The 21,480-nt window shown below is 31.5% G+C and overlaps 2 protein-coding genes across 5 annotated transcripts in view; one reads left to right on the top strand and one right to left on the bottom strand.

Moving 5' to 3' along the window:
* Window positions 1-1,593: 1,593 nt before the first annotated feature.
* On the bottom strand, window positions 1,594-20,226 carry LOC118201264 (elongation factor 1-alpha). Of its 2 annotated transcripts, none has more exons than XM_085823697.1 (8): window positions 20,103-20,226; window positions 19,182-19,353; window positions 14,617-14,796; window positions 12,124-12,291; window positions 11,740-12,019; window positions 3,839-4,020; window positions 2,483-2,693; window positions 1,594-1,979 (listed from the first exon to the last, which is right to left on the bottom strand). In XM_085823697.1, the coding sequence occupies exons 2-8, from the start codon at window positions 19,323-19,325 to the stop codon at window positions 1,756-1,758; spliced, it is 1,389 nt and encodes a 462-aa protein (XP_085679823.1). In that variant the 5' UTR covers window positions 19,326-19,353; window positions 20,103-20,226; the 3' UTR covers window positions 1,594-1,755. The 2 variants fall into 2 exon arrangements, with proteins under 2 accessions (XP_085679823.1, XP_085679822.1); XM_085823696.1 differs by having other exon boundaries at window positions 20,064-20,208.
* A 305-nt stretch (window positions 20,227-20,531) lies between these two features.
* Window positions 20,532-21,480, top strand: part of LOC118201269 (signal transducing adapter molecule 2-like) — a 77,533-nt gene continuing 76,584 nt past the window's right edge. For 2 of the 3 annotated variants that reach the window (XM_035373332.2, XM_035373334.2), the window contains exons 1-2: window positions 20,533-20,703; window positions 20,889-21,049. In XM_035373332.2, coding sequence (XP_035229223.1) covers window positions 20,664-20,703; window positions 20,889-21,049 — 201 coding nt within the window. In that variant the 5' untranslated portion in view covers window positions 20,533-20,663. Of the gene's footprint in view, window positions 20,704-20,888; window positions 21,050-21,480 lie in introns of all 3 variants that reach the window. The other variant, XM_035373333.2, reaches the window with a different exon arrangement.

Raw genomic sequence — 21,480 nt, 5'->3', positions numbered from 1 at the left:
TCACACACATCTATAGTAGCAGCTGATCTCAATTTCTGCAAAAGTTGGCTTGGTTTCATGTCTCCAAGCTCGATACCAGTAATCAAACATTTAACCTGTACATTTTCACTTTCTTTGAATAAATGTAATAATCTAATTTTAGGATCAGAATATTTTAAAGCACTATCATTCGTTACAATTTCCCAAATATTTTTGACGAACTTAGGTTCAAGCTGTGAAACTGAATAATTAAATTTTGTTTTCTTCTGAAATTATATTACTAATTCTGAACTGAGCTTCAACTTGAAAAAACCATATTTCTAGTTTATCAGTCCAAAAAGGAGGTATTTTTACACACACCTTATGAAGCTCCAGTGACTACATATTTTTCATAGCAGTTTTAGAATTCATTTGTTGACATTTCAAAAATTAATCAGTATTACCACGATGTGCCCTCGGCTAATGTTTAAAATTAATTTATGATTAGGAACAGCATGAATTATTAACAAATGGCTAAGTTTACTGCTTTTTATTTTACAGCTATCAAAATGTGAGGCTACTAGAATAGCAATGTTTTGAAACCAAGCAAAATGAATCAACTATTTGCCATTTAGCATAAAAGAAGTATAGGTTAGGTTAATTACGGCAAAGCCTCGAGGGCTATCTGCCTAAGAGGAGGGATGCCTTCGTGGAGGACTTTCATTCGTGGGATTCGGACCGAACTACCAGTGTTCAGACTTTACCGCTCGGCCGAAAAGAAATATAAATTTGATTAACGAAATAAAATATGTGAAATAAAAATTTCTCACGCAATAACTAGGCCACTACAGTATAACTGAACCACCGCTTGCAGAAATTTAGATACGCCGTTAAATTCACAGATGCTTAGGCAGCGCCGTTCGTCAATTCTATTAGTCCATACAAGGGCTTTTCAAAATGTATAAATATATATAAGTAACACAAATTTATAAAATATCTTAAGTTTGAAGAGGTTTATTTTCATATCCCTTGTCTACTACTTAAGATGAGTTATGGGAATCAAATTTCTAAAAGCCATTTCCAATGGTGAAAGGCAAATTCCAATTTAACCAGCCATTCTAAGATTGGAAGCTGGCCCACTTGGCTGCTTAAAGATGTTGTGCTGAATGTGAAATGTTAAACTCGGAACTTTAAATAATTGCAGCAAATAAATGTATTTCTGGGCCACGTTACATTGATTCGAAGGCTGTTACTTATATCGCCAAATGTACTGATATTTAATGTAAACATTATTGCTTCCAGAATGTCATACCAGTAAGGTACATACAAACCAAATTACTTTCCTTAAAAGTGAGATGCCCTTTTATGAAGGAAAATTCTTTAAATCCTCTTACAATCATTACATAACAAGAAAAGTATGGACGCATAAAATTTATTCACTGCCTAAAAACAGTTTAAAAGTCACTAAATGATAGTCAGAAAACAAAAAACACAAGATAGTTTTAAACATTTATTATACCTTCAACAGTAATACATTAAGATCTTATCAACATATTACAGCTTTTTCCTTCTGAATTCTTTACGATGACACATATGACAAAGCAACCAAGGGCTCAAAAATAGTAATATGACACGTGACAAAATAATGCTTCCATTTAATATTAACTGAAAAGGCAACTTAACATTACATTTAATTTTACAGCAATCATATGTTATAGACAGAATGTCATACTTAGAATTATAAAGTCCATATCGTGGTTGTGGCAGCATACCATCTGTCGTGCCACCCACGGATAGTTATTTCTTCTTTTGAGCTTTTTCAGCAGCTTTGGTGACCTTGCCTCCAGAAGCTTCTTTAGGTTTGACAGCTTTAATGACACCAACAGCCACAGTTTGTCTCATGTCACGAACAGCAAACCGACCCAATGGAGGGAAGTCGGTGAATGTTTCCACACACATTGGTTTGCTGGGAACTAAATCAACAATAGCAGCATCTCCAGATTTGATAAATTTGGGATTATCTAAAAAGAAAAGCTTATGTAATTTGTTTTCTGGACTAATTTAAAATACCACAATTTTGCATGTAAAAGCATCTCATCCAACCATAAAAATAAATTCTCAAAACAAAACAAGGTAATTTTGAAAAATTGCACTTCCAACGAACATCTTCTGAAACTACAAGCACATTAGCAGTGAATACTTTTACCAATACATACTCAAATTCTTTAATTTAATAAAGCATTTTAAATTAACGAATTAAATTGCAAATTTCACACCAGATGCAGCTATTCTGATATTAACTATTCCTTTTTAACATAACTCATGTCAAAAAAATACAACAGGAATCATTATGACCAGACCGAATCATTATAACCAGACCAACCTCTGCATAAAATGTATCTAAACAAACTCTTTAGAAACTATTAGTATCCACCTAACCCTTAGAATTTACCATAGAATGCACTATGTCATCAAGATAGAAAAGTATGCAGTGTTTCAAAAGTGAATTATGAAATCAACATACCTTCAAGTTTTTTACCAGTACGGCGATCACATTTCTCCTTGATTTCCCTAAACTTGCAAGCAATGTGAGCAGTGTGGCAATCCAAAACAGGAGTGTATCCATTAGATATTTGCCCAGGATGGTTCAGAACAATTACTTGAGCAGTGAATTCTTCTGTGCTCTTGGGAGGATTATCTTTGCTGTCTCCACATACGTAACCTCTACGTAATTCCTATGAGCAAAACAGTTCTGTTAATGAACTTTCTTGATTATATCAATATCAGGTTCAGGTAGAAATATAGTAAACATTAGGTGTCCCACTACAAGTAATGTAGGTATAGTCAGACTACACTTTGGTTTATTTTTAAAAGTTCATTTTCAAATTTGTACATAGTATAACATAACACATAATATAACAGTATAAATAGTATATCGGTGTTTTGTCTTCGTTATATCAACAGAAAATTGAAACCCATTTTTACAAAAGCTTGTTAGTTTTAAAAGGTACCCTTCTGTAACTGGACTACAATGCATGTACACTGCGTAAAAAAAAAAAAAAGAGGACAGTTCTAAAGTTCCCTTTCTACTGGCCGATTGATGAAATCCAAATTGCATGTCTTGAGAAAGCACAACTTCGACCTTATATTAAAATTTATACATAGCTTTTTTCTAACATGTCAATTTTTTCCCACATTTCGATTCTAAGATGAATTCTGCCCAAATGTTAAATTTTGTAATTTTGGGCGAGAAATTTATCCTGGTGTTTTTTCAGTTTGTGCCAAGAATACACTTGGCTAATTTATAGTAAACTATTTTTCTGAATTTTTACATAAGAAAATATGTATATTTGGCTAATTTATAGTAAATTTTCCTGAATTTTTACATAAGAAAATATGTATAAAGTTACATCCTGTCTTGACATTTTAAAGATACTTAAGGTGTTTTTCTTTCCTTACATAACATTTTTTCTAAAATCTATATTCTTATAGTCTAGTTAGTAGCTTAGAATTTTAAAGAACAAATTCATAATCAAACTCAATGTCGCAAATTATCAAAAAATAAGCATGATGTGATTTTTGTATAAATGCCATTAAACTATACAAATTGCTATTATCGAACAATGAGTGTTTTTCTTTTATATGCAGAAGTGACACTTTTTTGTTTTGTACGGAACTGTCAGTGAAAATACTATCAAAGCACTGTTAAGGATAGGGATGCTCTAGATGTAAACAAGACCCCTATGGAGACTGGCTTCAGTCTTACTGCAGCGTGCCTCTTTTTTTTACCTCTATGGTTCATACACAGATACATTTCCAAATTCGGGCCCAATAACAGAAAAAGAACCCATAAAATTTTAAACTAAAAAGTAGTGATTACCTTAACAGAAACGTTCTTCACGTTGAAACCAACATTGTCTCCTGGAACAGCTTCAGTAAGAGCTTCATGGTGCATTTCTACAGATTTTACTTCAGTAGTAATGTTAGCAGGTGCAAAGGTTACAACTGTTCCTGGTTTTAATACACCTGTTTCAACTCTACCAACAGGGACAGTTCCAATACCTAAAAAATTACCAATCAATTACACTCCAGCTTCAATATGCATGATGCAACTTGCCCTTTTAACAAATACTAATTATGAAAAATACCATGCGATGTTATATGTAACATATTTATTGCAACACCTACTGGCATACTAAAATCATTAAGAAATATCTGCAATAAAGAGAAACAGATAACTAAAAAAATCACATTCTTCATATAACTAAATTTCACAACAGGAGTAGGTAGGTATTTAAAATAATTTTCAGTGTATTTATTCGAACACATAAGGTACTTATACAGTGGCTCCCAAAAGTGTTTCAACACTTATGATTTTGATAGAAATAAGGTTCTATCCATTAATTAAAAGTAAACTTTCTCAATGAGATTTTAATAATAAGATCTATTCATAACAAAATTACATGAAATATTCTTACTTCCTTGTACGAAGTAAAAAGGAAGTATTGTAATTGCGAAAAGCTTCAGGAAGCATATTTCAACGAAAATATCCACTTTGACCGCTTTAGAATGCAATTAAACAATGTTTTTGCATGATATCTATACATAAGGATACAATAAGACTTTTCCTCCAAAAAAACTACAAAACTGCTTTAAAATGAATTCTGAACAGAATTTTTTGTGGCATCTGTACGAATGTATCTCGCATAACTCAAAATCGAGTAGCCTCAGATTTTGGTTTCAATCGGCCGCGCCAAACGTATATAAATATATTTATAAATATATCCACTCTGTTACCCGGCTCAGTGATCTCAGTTTCTTTACTCTTATATGTTTATAAATTGTACATTTTTTGCTTTAAAAATGATTGAATTATGTTGTTTTTATCTTCCGGTTAAAGTTTTTAAGCCTTTTGTAATTCTGGAAGCAATATTTGTACAATTATCAAAAATTTAAAAGCTGTTTAAGTGCGGCGGTTAAGTTTTAAATAACATGGCAGACATATTTGTTTACATTGGAAACAGCAGAATTGTAGATTTGTTGCCAATCAATTTTTTATTGTTTAGAGGGACTAAGCTTCGCAACACAAAAATAACGCCTTCATTTATTATTGCAAATTAAATAATGCTTAATCCTTTCCGGAATTTTTTCGAGGAAATAAGTATTTAAGATTTACTTCGTAATTTTTAACAGATATTTTGCGATTTTATGTATTTTTGCCTTGTCGTGAAGTGAAAACTGAATTAATTGAATGAGAAATACTCAATTGTGAAAAACTTTCTTTTTTGTTTTGTTTGCTTAATTTCTTTTATACATAGTTCTAGCTTTATTATAATAGTTGAATAGAACATGTGGCAACGATTAGATAATTCTATTCTTTAAATGCTATAAATTTTGTGCATTCTGAGTTATAATATGAATGAAATATGATATTGTTAAGTAAACCTAGCACCAGAGTGTCGCTATGGTAAACAATGTGAATTTTAAAGAATGCATTTATTCTATTGTGGTTTATGCACTGTCTGCGAAGTAGGTTTCATTCAATCTAATAAGGTAAATGAAATGCAAGAAAAAATGCATATAATTTAATATTCCGTACAAGGAAGTCATGTGGTGTACACATCAGATTTTTTAAATATAGCGAAACTATTTTTAAGAAATTAATAATCAAAAAACGATAAACATTTTATTTCACAAGTCTTCGTATACTGAAATATTTTAGAATAAAATCAAAATTAGAATTACCGTTTGCCGCTTTTCTTTTAATTTTTGCATTGTGGCGGAATTTAAAAAATAGATTGCTTTCATTTTTTATTGTTTACTTTATAATATTCTATTTATTATTGAAAAATTGGTCGCAGTCATAAAGAAACTACAAACAGCATTCGAAAATTGATAATCCCCCCCAGTAGTGTTAAATCAATTCAAAATATTGCTAAATTAGTTAATTTATCCCATTCTATATTGCAGTAGAAGAAAATCGGATTGAAACAAGGTAACAAAAGGTCGACTGAGAAAGTTAACTAAACATAATTCAAGAGATTAGAAAATTTGTGAAAAACCCACATCTGAGTGCTGTAAAAGTTTCTGCAGAATTTAGTGCATAGTTTTCTACTTCAATTTCACCTTAAAACTGTTCAACAAGTCATCAGAGAAGCTGGATTACAAGGGCGTAAGGATAGTTAGAACAAAGCTAGTATAAGGACAGAAAGAATTGTTGAAATGGTTGATAATCCAGTCACATTTGCGATTATCTAGACAAATGCTAGGTATAAATTAAGACTTATGTTGTGCTATGTAAAATGTATTCTGATGCAGTACATGATTCTACATGTAGTATTCTGATGGCCATATAAGTGTCTAGAATGGCCAAGGAGACCGCACGTCGCTGTTTGATTTGATATCGGCATAGAGGCTCTGCACCTGGTGTTATGGTTTGGGCAGCCATTGGGTACATGGCACAGGATATTTGATTGTTGTTCTGGCCTTCATGGTCTCCAGATCTATCACCCATTGAAAACACCTGGTCATGGGTCACTGAGAGACCTGCCCGCTATTCCTCCACAGCCAACACGGTTGATGAAATGTGGCAGACAAAGCAGCATGGAATGAGTTGCCCATTTCTGTCATCCAAGTCCAGTTTTACTCCATGCCTAATGGTGTAAGGTCTGTTAGCTTTTAGGAATGGCAGCTGCTTCTACCAATTCTGCACCCCTGTAAACCTCCAAAATGATTACAAATGTAATCACACTTTGTCTTCACGCCATACCGTATACGTGCTTTTTTTTTTGTATTCGCTTTTCTTCATAGTGTTACAATTTTAATGGCAGCAGTGCATTAACCTCTCGAAGCCGGCTGGTACAGCAGTTGTACCAGCAGAATGACTTTCTCAGATGCCACCATTGGTACAACTGTCGTACCATCCATGCCCTCCCCATTTTAGAGAATTGCCTATCTCTAGATCTTTGGGCAGTCCATTGTTGCTGCTCAGAGTAGCCGCTGGCTACACATTATTTCCCTCTTCTTATCAGTTTGGCTATGTTTTGGCAAAAACTGCAGGTTTCGTCTAGCACCAATATACTTGAAAATTAAATAGAGGCCATCTCTTTCTCAATCTGTCTCATATTTTTAATGCTAATTTTTTTAGTACAGTCAAAAGTCATTAATTCGGACACCCATAATCTGGAATGATCTATAATGCGGACCTCAAAGCTACAAACTTTCTGCGCATGCGCATAGGCGTTTACATGTGCGCATAAGACTTTCACGGCTGCGAATGTGCGTGTGCGCATAAAACATTTACGCATGCACATTTAATGTATAACGGACGGTATAAGCTAAGCTAAAATTATCTAATTCAGTTAATGTTGCAGATTGCATTGTTCCTTAGTCTTCAAATAGGATTCGGATTATTATTTTTTGCAGACTGTTAGAGCAATTTTATAAAAGTAAGCTTGAACTTTTGATTACAAATAGAATTTCCGATATATATTTGCTAATATGTAAAGGATCTAAAGCGAAAGTATGTTTCAAAATTCGAAATATGTTTATCAATTTCACGCTGCTCGGGGGGAGGGGGGCCTTTATAATTGGAAGTTCATCTGTCAGCACTATCCTTATCTTCAGGGCAGATGTTTTTATTTTATGCGGCTTATAATTCCTTACCAAATGTAGTATTTCATCTCGATGTGCTCCGCTCCGTCTTTGATATGATTTAAAACAAGTTCCCCCGTCATTATAATTCGCTTCCGATAGTAAAGAAAGAGACACGGAGGTTATTGAAAACGAAAAAATTTCTATTGACAAATTAGTCGGTATTCTCAACACAGCAATTATAGGACTTGAACAGCGGAACTTTGTAACTAAACAAGAAATTATGTCTGTTTAATAGAATTAAAGAGAAAATATTATCACATGAAATGAAGCAACTTAAACAACTTACATTGAAAGAAATGTTTAATAAAGTAAACAAATAAATACAGTCAAAAGTCGTTAATTCGGACACCCATAATTCGGAATGATCTATAATCCGGACCTCAAAGCTAAAAACTGTCTGCGCATGCGCCGCGTTGGCACATGCGCACAGGCATTTTACGCGTGCGCGTAAGACCCTTGGCGTAAGACCTTGACTACTGCGCATATGCGTGTGCGCAAGTGCAGAATACGTTTTCGCCTGCGCATTTAATGTATAACGGACGGTGTAAGCTAAAATTATCTAATTATCTCTTTCATTTAATGTTAATGATTGCGTTGTTCCTTAATCTTTGAATTGGATCCCGCTTATTATATTTTGCAGACTGTAAGAGCAATTTTATAAAAGTAAACTTGAACTTTCGATTATGTCAAATAGAATTTCCGATGCTGGAACTTCCAAAGGATCTACAAAACGAAAGTATGTTTCGATGTCCAACAAACAAAAAGTGGAATTGCTGCAAAAAATGGATAAAGACATGAAGAATGTGACAGAGGTTAGTGAAAACGAAAAAATTGCGATTGACAAGTTAGTCGGTATTCTCGGCACAGCAATTACCGGGACTTGAACAGCGGAACTTTGTAACTGAACAAGAAATTATGTCTTTTTATAGAATTAAAGAGAAAATATTATCACATAAAATGAAGCAACTTAAACAACTTACATTGAGAGAAATGTTTAATAAAGTAAACAAATAAATATTATGCTTTTTTTTTTGTAAATTTATAGAATTAAAGAGAAAGTATTATCACATAAAATGAAGCAACTTAAACTTACATTGAGAGAAATGTTTAATAAAGTAAACAAATAAATACTAAGCTTTTTTTTTGTAAATTTTGATACCCTTTAGATCATAATTGTTCTTTATTTCATAAATTACTGTTTCATATTTTTAATTTTAGAATTTCTGCATGCCATCTTACGAGATTTAAACTGATGATCTATAATCCGGAAAAATCGATATTCCGGAATCGCCGAAGTCCCGACGAGTCCGGATTAACGACTTTTGACTGTATTAAGCTTTTTCTTTTTGTAAATTTTGATACCTTTTAGATCATAATTGTTCTTTATTTCATAAATTTTGGTTTCATATTTTTAATTTTGTAATTTCTGCATGCCATCTTACCAGATTTAAACTGATGATCTATAATCCGGAATCGAAGTCCCGACGAGTCCGGATTAACGACTTTTGACTGTAGTGACTTTTGCTATGATTAAAACGTCAGCGTTTTTGCACGCTCTTTATTTAAGCTTACCATATTTAATGTTTTTTAATCATAACAAATAAGAATAGATTAATATTTGAGATTTAATGCCCTTCTAGAAAATAGGTAAAACCACTTTTATCGTTTACTTCCTTTTCATACTTATGAATAATAAGATTTTATTTTGACATTTTTTTGTGGAGTGCATAAAACACTTAAGAACTCTTTCAAAGTGCTTCTATTATGCAGGCAATTTTGTCTGATTTATCAGGAGATAAGTAAGAGACAATTGTATGCATAATAGTTTTTGTGATTTTCATTCATTCAGTGATTGCTTTCAATGAGTTTCATGGATTGTAAATTAAATAAAATCAATTTATATTTAGACCCTCTTTTAGAATGAGATCTGGCAAAAAGTATTTAAATATCAGTAAAGCTCACGTTACTTCTAAATTGAATCAAAACATCAGTTACATTTTATAAAATTTCGGCCAGTTTTATTTGCTGAAATTCTGATACTCCTCAAGAGATAAAGGGAATTTAGACAAGTTGATAAAAAAAATATCTTTAAAAAAGGTTATTGTCTGTAATAAGGTATATGTCTACTTACTATTAAATGTATGAAAATTAGGATTGGATTACGGAAAAGCACGCGAACACTATCTGCTTAAGGGGATGGATGCTTTCGTGTAAACCTTTTTAAGAGAAAATTGCTCGCATTTACGTTCCTGGTGGAAAACTCCACGTGTAATCAACCCGTTCTTTGGTATTGATTGGATTCATTTTGCTCGCTTATTCAATTACATCAAAGCACACAATTACCTGTATAAGGGGAGTTGTGCCTTCGCGGAGGACAGAGAAGCTGGCTTGCATTTACGTTACAGAAAAACCGTGAATCCAACTTTTTAGCCGGGATTCAAACCCAAGCGAGCTACAAGTGTTCAGCCACCTTTACTGCTCTACTGAAGAGCCCGTAAAAATATTGATAAAGGAAAAGTATTGAAATAACCGGTTTAATTTACTAACATATATTTCTCAATCGACAGTACATAAATTACACATATGATGGGGATTATTTGTGAATAAGTAAACTGTATCGCACTTTTCTCCACTATTTCATATTACAATGGAATTATTGCATTTCAAAGTTATTTCTCATGAATTAATTTTGCTCTTTATGACTTGATATTTTCAGAGAAAATTCCACACTTTAAATAAAAAAATACACAAGAAGATACTTTATGCAAAATTTGGCGTAAACGGTTTTAATTTTGCTTTGAAAATATTCCAGGGTAATGGTTTTCATTACTGGAAGAAATATGAAAAACAGATTTACTACATTGTGTCAACACCCAATATTTCCTTATTCTTTTCAAAACATGAAAGATTACTCTTTCTAAAATAAATTAGAAAATATATTATGTGCAAATAGAATATTCATTGAAAATGAAATAGACTTCAACTTTTGGATATAACGATGGTTTTAGACGAAATTTCTACCTATGAAAAGAAATTGACGTATAATTAATTCTTGAACATTTAAAACTGTTCTCAACATTCTTTTGATGATTACATGTATAAGTCACGGATTTTTTTCTCTGCTAACATAAACAAAAGCCAATTTTACAAAGAAAAATTCTCGTTAAAGATATACCTTCTTTGCCTATAGTCCAATGTAATATCTGTTAAGGTTAAATGATTAAATGCAACCAATGTATCTCGGATTTTGATTTTTATATTATCATAACAAAATTATCGAAAAAAGCAGATTTAAATCTGTTATTGTTATGTAAAGCTTTATTATTGCTGTAAGTTCATCTCAAAATCTAATTGTATTGAATCTCATTCTAATCATCTAATGGTAATAAATATTATTTCATTAAATTAGTCATTACCATTATTATATTAATGAAAATATGTTATTAAAAATCACATTCCAGTCTGCAGACTTACAAATCTAGTCCGTATTTACTATATTTTGTTAAATTTTGTTCTCGCTTTCTAATTTCTAATACGAAAATACGCGAATATAATTGAAGAGTGAAAACAAAGTTAAAAAATTCACAAATTATTTACGAGATTGATTAGAAATAGTGAGTGAAATATAAACATTGCATACATTTTGTTCTAAATAAAGTGTGCACTGGATATGCATCCAGTACTGCATATTTATTTATGCACTATTTATTTAGAACTTCATTTAAATGAAAAATCATCGAAAAAATTGCAAATCTAGCAACCCCTCTACTATGGGACATAAGCGTCCAACAAACATGTAAATTTTACTTCATCCATAGAGGGGAACTAACTACTTTTCTCATTAGGAAAATGTCAAAGAGGGGGCAAAACTGTTTCGGATCGCGCCAGTCTGAAGGCTATATTATGAGAATTTCGGCCGGTTTTAGAAGGTTAATGTAAAAAAACTACCAAACTGACAGCTTATTCAAATGCACAGTCAAGGGATTAAAGTTTAAAATTTGTGTGATAAAGTTTATAAACGCACAAAATATACAGTGAATTTATTTGTAACTGCTACTAACATGAAATTAGACTAATACATGCAGTTTAGTTTAAAAAAGAGCACTAGCTCATATAATTACAAACCTCCAATTTTGTAGACATCTTGCAGTGGTAAACGCAGAGGCTTATCCAATGGCCTTGATGGCGGTTCCATTGCATCCAATGCTTGCAACAAGGTCTTACCATCAGCTTTACTACCTTTTCTCTCTATTGCCCATCCTTTGTACCATGGCATGTTTGTGCTAGGCTCTAACATGTTATCTCCATTCCATCCAGAGATTGGAACAAATGGAACTGTTGCTGGATTGTAACCAATTTTCTTGATATAAGCTGACACTTCTTTCTTAATTTCTTCAAAACGAGACTGGAAAAATTAATCTTATTAATTAGTAATTGTTTAAAACATAACACATTAACTGTTTAAAATAACTAAATTAAGTTTAAAATAACTAAATTTAAAAAACTTACCTCACTGAAAGGAGGTTCAGTTGTGTCCATTTTATTTACACCAACAATCATTTGTTTGACTCCTAAAGTATAAGCAAGTAAGGCATGCTCTCTAGTTTGGCCATTTTTAGATATGCCTGCTTCAAACTCTCCAGTACCAGCAGCAACAATCAGAACAGCACAATCAGCCTAGAAAAAATATTTTTCAAAGTAGGGCACTGAAACAATTATTGAAGTGGCATAAAATTGGTTTTACTGTATACAATATATACAACAGACATTAAATCACAGCGTCTTTATGCTTTTTAAGCTATATAGCTAATATCTTAATTGGCAAAAGGATTGATGCTGCAGCTGTGTATATAGCTTCTCTTGCTCTCTAGTTTTTCTTACTCCGAGATAATATCATTAAAGGTGAATCTTGCAATTCATATACTCAATTGGGATAACAATGCTTTATTGCTGATTTGTTTAAAAGGGAGAATTAATTAACTTTATTTTAAGAGAAATCGAATGCATACATTTAAATTCTTAATTTTCTGAGACTTTTTCAGTGATGATTTTCAACAATTTACAAAATATTTTTTACACTTCTAAGGATGAAAATTAAAATTGTACATGAGCATTTCCTGGCACATTACAGTTTTAGCCTTTAGTTTTAAAAATGTATAGCATTTAGGGAATACTAAAAGCTTTAAATCTTATTTTTATATCCAGGGTTTTAACTATCAAGAACTAAACTGCATACGTCAAAAAGAAATTCCATCTGCCAAATGATTTTCTTAGATACTCACTTCAAATATCAAAACAGATTTTACAAAAACATTCTTAGCCTATAAGGTGCACATTCATATTTACTTGGATATATATAAGATATAAAAGTAGTTCTATTTAGCATGTTTATAACATATGAAACTAAAGTGTACCTGAAAATTAATGCTTCATTCTTACTTCTGCAATACTGCAATGTGACAGCTTTTATTCAAGCATATCAAAATTTCAACTAAGAACCATTATAAATATCATTGCTTTCTGCTTTCATTTTGCTTTGCCCGCACATACCAGTTTGCCTAACTGTATGAAGTTTATCAGTTGCATGACACCCATAATTGTTAATCCAATGTTACATCTTTAAAACTGCTTTATGCAGCAACAAATTATATTGGAATTTGAGCATTTACAGCTAACATACTAATCAGTGAAATATTTAGAACACAATTAGGTACTCTTCCATTATCAGGACTGAATTAAGAAATGTGTGTGTACATCCTTACATTTCTGAATACAGTCTTGACACGGGTATGCTGTACAAAAAAGAATGAGACAGTTATGTATCTCCCATTTCCCGATAAGGGTATGCTGCACAAAAAATCATGGGGCAGATATACATCTTCTATTTTACAGGGCCAATTGATTAATTTTAATTTGCATTTTTCTGCGACTCAAAGGCACATAAAAATTCAGAAGATTTCTCCCCCAAATTCAAAACACAAAGAATTAATATTATGCTTTGATATTAAAAAATAACAATTTATACAAATAGAGAAAAGAAAATTGTACTTACATTAGTAAATCTCAATTAAGTAGTAACTAAAAAATTTATTAGGAAACATAAAACAAGAACACAAAAAAAATTATTGCAATGAATTTAGAGTGCATTTTTTGGCTTTAGCCAAAAATTCTTTGGAAAATTTCCTGTCATAACAATTAGTTTCCTCCTAACATTTAGAAAATAAAATGTTTTCTAGAGTTTTTGGTGAAATTTAAAAACGAAAGTTTTATTTTTCTTCACAACACTGAAGTCTCTCTCGCACTCAGCATTACTATGTGAAATTATGAGCACATAAAACTCTTGCTAGTCTATCATATTTTGATGTTCCATCAGCTCTTTTTATTCTTAAGGTACCAACGAGGACATCAAGTCTCTCTTCTCTAGAATGGCAGTCTTCACAAACTGTGCAGCAGAAAATTGGTTCTGTAGTTCATCCACTAGCTGATTAAGCTGTGAGTTGGGAGAAACCACAGGTTACTGGATTCGAAGTAGTCGGGAGTTCGCAGTAAAACACCATGCAATTGGCGAAAATCACTGAATTTGCGAAAAATTGTAAAATTTTGACAAAAATCACCAAAAAGCATCTTGACACACATTTTCTTAAAGTATGCACCAAAAATATGTCATAATAAGTCACTTGACAAAATTTACAGCAACCTTATTTTTATTGTAATATATAACTCATAAGTAATTTATTATGCCAAAGTGTTAAAAGCATATTTTTATTAGGCCAACAACCTAATTTTTATTGTAATATATAACTCATAAGTAATTTTATTATGCCAAAGTGTTAAAGCATATGCCAATATGTAAAATCATGTACCTTAGGAAATTTTGAATAAATTTCAATTTTAGTAAACATTTGGTCAACAATCATTACCATAATAGATGCAAAAAAATTAAAAATTCACGTAAAATTTCAACATTTACAAATTTACTTATTCATATCATTTATAACTTACCTGAGATGTTCCAGTAATCATGTTCTTGATAAAATCCCTGTGTCCAGGGGCATCAATAACAGTAACATAATATTTTGAAGTTTCAAACTTCCAAAGAGTAATATCAATTGTTATACCACGTTCTCTTTCTGCTTTCAGTTTATCCAAAACCCAAGCATACTTGAAAGAGCCTTTTCCCATCTGGAAAAAAAAATTATAAATTCACAAAAATTTTCTAAATCACATCAAGTACTTTATGGCCAAAAACATTTAAATAAAAACTTTTACATTTCTTTAATGCGTAAGCTTTTTTTGAAGTTTAGAATGGATTATACATATTGTAAATTTTTATCCAAAACACCATACAAATAAAAAGGGCTATTTGCATATATTCGAAAAAGTACATTTATTTTTTTCCCGAGACATTATGTACTGTCCTTTTTTCCCATTACAGTAACCCTCCCAAGTTATATCATACATATATTCTAACCTACAGGCACACATGCCCACTGCACTAATTCTGAGCGACAACACTCCGGGAACAATTGAAAGTCTCACCTATCCCTTAACCTTTTCGCGACGGCACACCTTTGTTCAAGACGCTCGTGTGGGACAGAAGAGAATCGAAGGCAGTCACCGTACAGGACGGAGGTTTTGCATTGCTAAGCCTAATTTTATAACAAAAAACAGAAAAACAAGTTTCGCTTCTAGCATCGTAAGTTTTGGTATCATTTTAGATTATTACTTGAGTTCATATATGTTAAAATTAGCCCTTAAAACATTTTTTTCTTTCATTTTACATGAAAATATACTTAAAAAATTGCTTATCTTCTAAAATAATTTTCAGAAGCACTATTCAAATTATTCCAAAGTTTTAATTTATATAATCCATCAATAAAGTTTAAAATTAATAAAAAGTACACAATAAAGACTATTTACAGTAAGAAGTAACAAAATTTAAAATGAAAACGAGTGTGGTAAATCTCGAAGCACAGAGAAGTGTCTTAACTCTTTAGAAAATGAATCAGTACTCTCATTTGCGTTAGTAAATGGTTCACTAACCATACTAGGGTATTCTTCCTCTGATAAATAGTGCCTTCCCACCATAATAGACTTGAGGTGAGGCTTTCCTAAATAAAAAAGGAACGAAATAAAAAAAGAAGGAACAGTTTTTATACATTTTGCATCTGAAGGCAATGCAAAACGTATAAAAACTCCACACAGTAACCCTAAAAGACAGTACATAGTAGAGGGTAGGTTTTAAGGTACCAACCAACGAGGACATCAAGTCCATCTCGTAAAATTCGTAGCACGTGCAAACAAAAAAAAAAAAAACAGAATGCAACAATCCACGCTCGCTGAGTATTTCCTTTGCTGCTGAAGCGAACGCGAAAAAAAAATCTGGCACCCACAAAGAAAAAAGTGGAAGAAACAAGTTCAGTGCAAACAGAATGCAACAATCCACGCTCGCTGAGTATTTCCCTTGCTGCTGAAGCGAACACGAAAAAAATAATCTGGCACCCACAAAGAAAAGACTGGGAGAAACAAGTTCAGCGCATTGGATTGGCTGGTTAAGCGGCGAGTTGGGATAAGCCGCAGGTTACTTGATTCGAAGTAGTCGGTAGTTGGCTGTAAAATACAATGCAATTTGCGAAAATCGCTGAATTGGCAAAAAATTCTAAAATTTTGACAAAAATCACTAAAAACACTTGAAAAGGAAAAAAATCTTAAAAAATGGATTACAATCGTAAAATAGTAAAGACAAACGCATTTTCGTAAAAATTACAAAAAATTCCTAAAAGTTGGCAGGTATGTAATGGCAATGATTTTTCAGATGACATTGAACAGGTAGAAAATTTTTTTTAAAAATATCCAATGAGACAGTGTACTCTGCTCCCATGAAAGATTCCAGTGGTATGATACCAGTGTACTCAGGTATTACTTTATGCTGTTCCTTGTTTAAAACTATCATACAAAAACTAATATTTAAACTTTTTTTAGTTTGCCTAAGGTAACTTGGGATAGTAAACTAATACTAAAACTAAATGCTTTTACCCCTTCAAAAATTCAACTTAAAACCTACATATTTTGTATTTAATAAAATAATGTGATCATTTTTTGCAATTTTCTTCAACAAAATTTGTAAGGGAAACGGTCAACTACAAAATTTATATTTTTAATAAACAGTAGAAAACCACATTTGTTTACATCTATACTATAATACAATTCAAGATAAAATTCAAAGTGGTGCACTTAATCACACATAAATGTACTTACATCTAATGAGAAATACTTGATTTATATTTAAATCAAAATTTGTATTAATCAATTTCCACATTTCAATTCAACTGTATTAAATCATGCATAATAAAGCAATTCGTGCATTTCTTAAAGCCACAAATGTGTTAGTTGAACAACCAGACTGACAGGTATTCGGTTCCTTGGAAAACCTAGTTGCTCTTTCTTGCACTGCTTTGATGTGCTGGGATGAACTGCACACATACCTCCATTCACACAAATCTGTTGCATCTTACCTTTTAACTAATTTCACACTATTTTTTCACTTGGATCAATTGTAGACATTATAAATCTAACAATTCATGCACCATTCTATCGCACATCTTTCACCCTTATTCTGCAACCGAATCAAATAAGAAAAAACTACACATTCAAGCCTTTCAATGCTGGCCATTTTGCTCACAATATTCATGAGAAGCACAATGAAATGACAAACTAATACTTGCTGGTGTCAGCACGAATATTATCGTTTTTACTAGCATCTCAAGTACACTGGGTTAAAGGAAACAAATAGGTAATATCCAATACTCATCTAAATATGAGCCTTCAAAAAGCCTGAATAAATACAAACTAAAAATTTTCATTACACAAAAAATGAGGTTTGCCAGATTTGGCATAATTTCACTTAACTTGGCAACTGGGACATAATCTCCAGTCTAGCCAACCTTGCATGTCATTAGATGCAAGCGAAGACACTGACAATTACCAAAGTCCCAAAATAGCAAGAACTTATGTTAAAACCATTAGCCTGTCAACCAAAGGGGTTTCAAATAAAAAAATACCCATATTTCAAAATGTTCAGTGAAATTCAACAAATTAAACTCAAAAACAAGCAAAATTACCGATTTACATGTATAAATTTATAGTTCAGATTATTTATGACCTGCTTAGCCAGCAATAGCATACAAATTACAGGTATAAATAGAAAAAAATCTCAATTTTTCACACTGCCATTTCCAGGAATAAAATATTACATGTTGAATAAGAAAAAAATTCCAGTACTTCTGCAAGAAATTTTCAAAATGTGTTTAATATGGGACAAATGCAATCAATTTTCTAGTTTTTAGCAACCAAACATTGCCATTTTCATATGCATTCTTTTCTTACAATCCTAGTTCCATTAAGCAAGGTTGGATAATTTGCAATTTTCTCAATCATAAAACATGAGATTTGCCTGTAGATGCAGTACAATTTCTGCAGGAATACAGTATTCTGCTGTAAAATCGCTAAAGTAACCGATTTTTCAAATCTATTTTTCTACAGAAAAATTTCCCACTGGAGCAAAAAGCCACTTGTAACATTTGGTTTTCCAAACAAATACTTATTTCAGCATAAATTGCACATGTAATATTTAGTAATTTCTTTCCTCACTTCCATCTTTTAAAATAAAAAATCGTCACACTACACCAATAATATAAGCTCTTCTTAGCATTGAGGTGAAAATGCTTTAGTACACAATTTTTGCTCCACCATCTCTATATGCAATATGCTAGACTTAAAATGAACAATTTATTCTAATCATCAAAAGCACTTGCACATGGTTTAAATTTATCTGTCTACACAAGAAAACATAGGTAAATAGAAATTTTAGTGAGGTTTTAGGAAACTCGTTGGGTTCTAACAAACTTTTGCACAAGATTTCTAAAATACAAAATTGGACCAAGATTTGAGTCATCAGGTGGACAGTCTGTATTAGGGCTAATGCTATGAATTTTTTCATCCATCCATTTTCAATCATTACAAGTTAAAATCTACATATATTTCCATCTTTTCAACTCTCATTCTAATACATATTCAACTAAGTTTTAATAAAAAATTACTGTTGAATTTTAGCTATCATACAGCAGACTAAGATTAGGGGTAAACCGAATTTCCAAGTCATTCTAATCTACTTCTCATAATCTATATATCAGTTTTCTATAGCACATTACAATAATCTGCAAATAAACAATAAATATAATATGTAGATTTACATGTGTGAATCTTCAGCAGCTATACTAGTAGTTTTGTAGATAAGCTAAAACTTTTTAAATTTTAATGGAAATAAAAAATACACTTTATGTATTTTTAAAATTTTGTCATTTTTTTTGTTTTCGCAGAAAATGCTGTATTAACTTCAAACGAAATGGAATATCGATTATTACTTCTTAGGGGTACGAGTTTTAATATTACTACCATTAAACCTTACAACAATCTTTAGGAAAGATTTACTATTACGATTACAAGAACACTTTGTTGAAGTACATAAGCACGTTTCTTAAGTTACCAAATAAAAGTTTATACATTACCTCTTGGGCCTCTTTTTCGAATTTTTCAATGGTTCTTTTATCAATACCACCACATTTGTAGATCAAATGACCAGTCGTGGTACTTTTTCCGGAATCGACGTGGCCAATAACCACAATGTTAATATGAGTCTTTTCCTTAGGCATGATTGCTTACGTCAATTGAAATAAATAACTGCAAAATGAAAGGCAAATTAACGAGCAGAATAATAAACAGATTAAAAACTTTTTTTAAATCGGCTTTTTTAAGCCTTACTTATTCATTGAAAAACAATTTCACTCGTTCTGTAAAAACTTTCTAGTAATTTTAATTAAATTAGGTAAATATTCCTAATATATTCCTAAACTGCATTCTTCAACCGAGTAGTAAAAATGAAGTTATATATCATTGATAAATTTAGTAACTAGGGCACGTGCAAGTTAAGATTTATATGATATTAGAAAATTATTTAAATTCCATGACACAATTCAGTTTCAATTCTTTAAATATATCAAAATTAATTATCCGGAAATGCCCTTTGCGAACTCGTTTATCATTCCCGAGATCGAAAGAACTTGACTAGCAAACATGGCGGCTCGAATGAACTGAGCACGAAACAGGAGCACTTCAATCTATCTCAAAAATTAAAAATTAAAATTCACACACTAAAAGAAATTAAGAATTACAGTTTCGAATACATCCTAAATTGTTAGGTTTAAGGCAGTTATTTTCCGAAGTCACTTAGTAATACACCGATTATGAGTGCCACGAGTTGCTAGTCAAGCCGGTATCAATAATTACCATAATTCTACAAAAATAATACAAGACATAAACTGAAAATATTACATTAGTTCAATTCTACAGCACACACCAAAGCTAAAAAAGGAAATAAAATAAGAAATTACTTAAAAATCTCTACACTGAAATTAGATTACAAATCTCACCAAACTGCGAGCACACCTTTCCCACACAACACGTTGCAGAGGAAAGACCGGAGTGAAAGACGGAGGAGGTGGTCACGTGAGAAGCTGAGACGTCATCAATGCGGTTACTTTATTACACAAAATTCCAGAAATTAATTTAAAAACACTTTTACTGTGGAATAGTAATAAAAAATTCTAAGATACTAAATTTTCATGTGTTTTTAATTATTTGGCCTTGAATTAGATTAAATGAATATTTTTGACAGTAAATTTTGGAAAAATTAGTTAGCCTCAGTATTTATTCATTTTAGCTTTTATAAATCCCAGAATTTTATATTTATTTGATATTTATATTTATTATTATAATATAGGATTTTCTAAGATTTAGTTATAAAAAATGTGTTTGGAAATTGCATCATCAAGTCATCATTAGAGCACATGATATATTTCTTTTTCTTTACTGGAGGTACTTGGTGTGTTACTGTTTTGGAAGAACAAGTGATGTGTACGGGAAATGTGATATTTAAAATCCGATTATTTGAAGTCGATAAAAGGTTTTGAAAGCTGTATCTTAAGTCCATAATGTTTGGTTTCAGAAACTCACCGTTTGATGAAGATATAGGTAATGTAAAATATTTTTTAAATGTTTTTCTTTTAAATTGATACTGAAATTAAATGTCAGTTTCTTTTAAAGTATCATACTTGCAGAATTTTCTCATATAACACTCTGTCAGGATTTTCATCTATAAGAAAAACAATAGTTTTTTTTTCCTAATTTATTTATATGTTTAATTTTTGAATTTTTAGAGAAAGCTACTCATGAAAACAATGTCTCTGAAGATTGGTCTTTGATCATGCATATATGTGATAAAACAGTGAATTATCAAGATGGAGCAAAGTATTGCTTAAAATCCATTATCAAGAGATTGCACCATAATGTACCCCGTGTTGTAATACAGACTCTGACAGTAAGCATACAAAATAAACACTTTTGTTTTACAAACATTTATTTATTGGCTGAAATTGCAAAGTATTTATAAAATTATTTGGTTTCTGATTTTCTGTTATATAACTGGTCTTTGTGGCAAGTTTATGTGTGTTGGAGTCCCCCCCCCCAATTTAAGTTTAGTTTTTAACAAATAAAACCACTATTTTTATATAAGTTCTTTTTGTTGCTGTCCGATTTGCAGTGGTGTTTAGGAGAAAAAAATCATGGCATAATTTTTTCTCAAATTTATGCACATATAAAATTTGTCTGCAAGGCAAAAAAAAAAAATGTGTTAACATTTTGCAAGAATACTGCATATTGTCAACAAATCATTAAAACTGCTTTGAAACTAGCCTTAAACTGATTATTAAAAAGTTTTCACCAAAACAAAATATAAAAGAACATGTTTAT

Source organism: Stegodyphus dumicola, chromosome 9 (genome assembly GCF_044657685.1).
Source record: "Stegodyphus dumicola isolate Sdum_Otavi_A_Nest chromosome 9, ASM4465768v1".
Classification (NCBI taxonomy): Eukaryota; Metazoa; Arthropoda; class Arachnida; order Araneae; family Eresidae; genus Stegodyphus; species Stegodyphus dumicola.
Note: the sequence above shows the minus strand (reverse complement) of the source record. Positions and strands in the feature narration are given on the sequence as shown.

What these genes read in the sequence shown, in the direction of transcription:
- LOC118201264 (XM_085823697.1), bottom strand. Translation starts at nt 19,325, where the DNA reads ATGCCTAAGGAAAAGACTCATATTAACATTGTGGTTATTGGCCACGTC. An exon ending in CTGAACCTCCTTTCAGTGAG is followed by an intron (nt 12,020 to 12,123) that starts GTAAGTTTTTTA and finishes TAATTTTTCCAG; the next exon opens with TCTCGTTTTGAAGAAATTAA. An exon ending in TACTGGTAAAAAACTTGAAG is followed by an intron (nt 1,980 to 2,482) that starts GTATGTTGATTT and finishes TTTTCTTTTTAG; the next exon opens with ATAATCCCAAATTTATCAAA.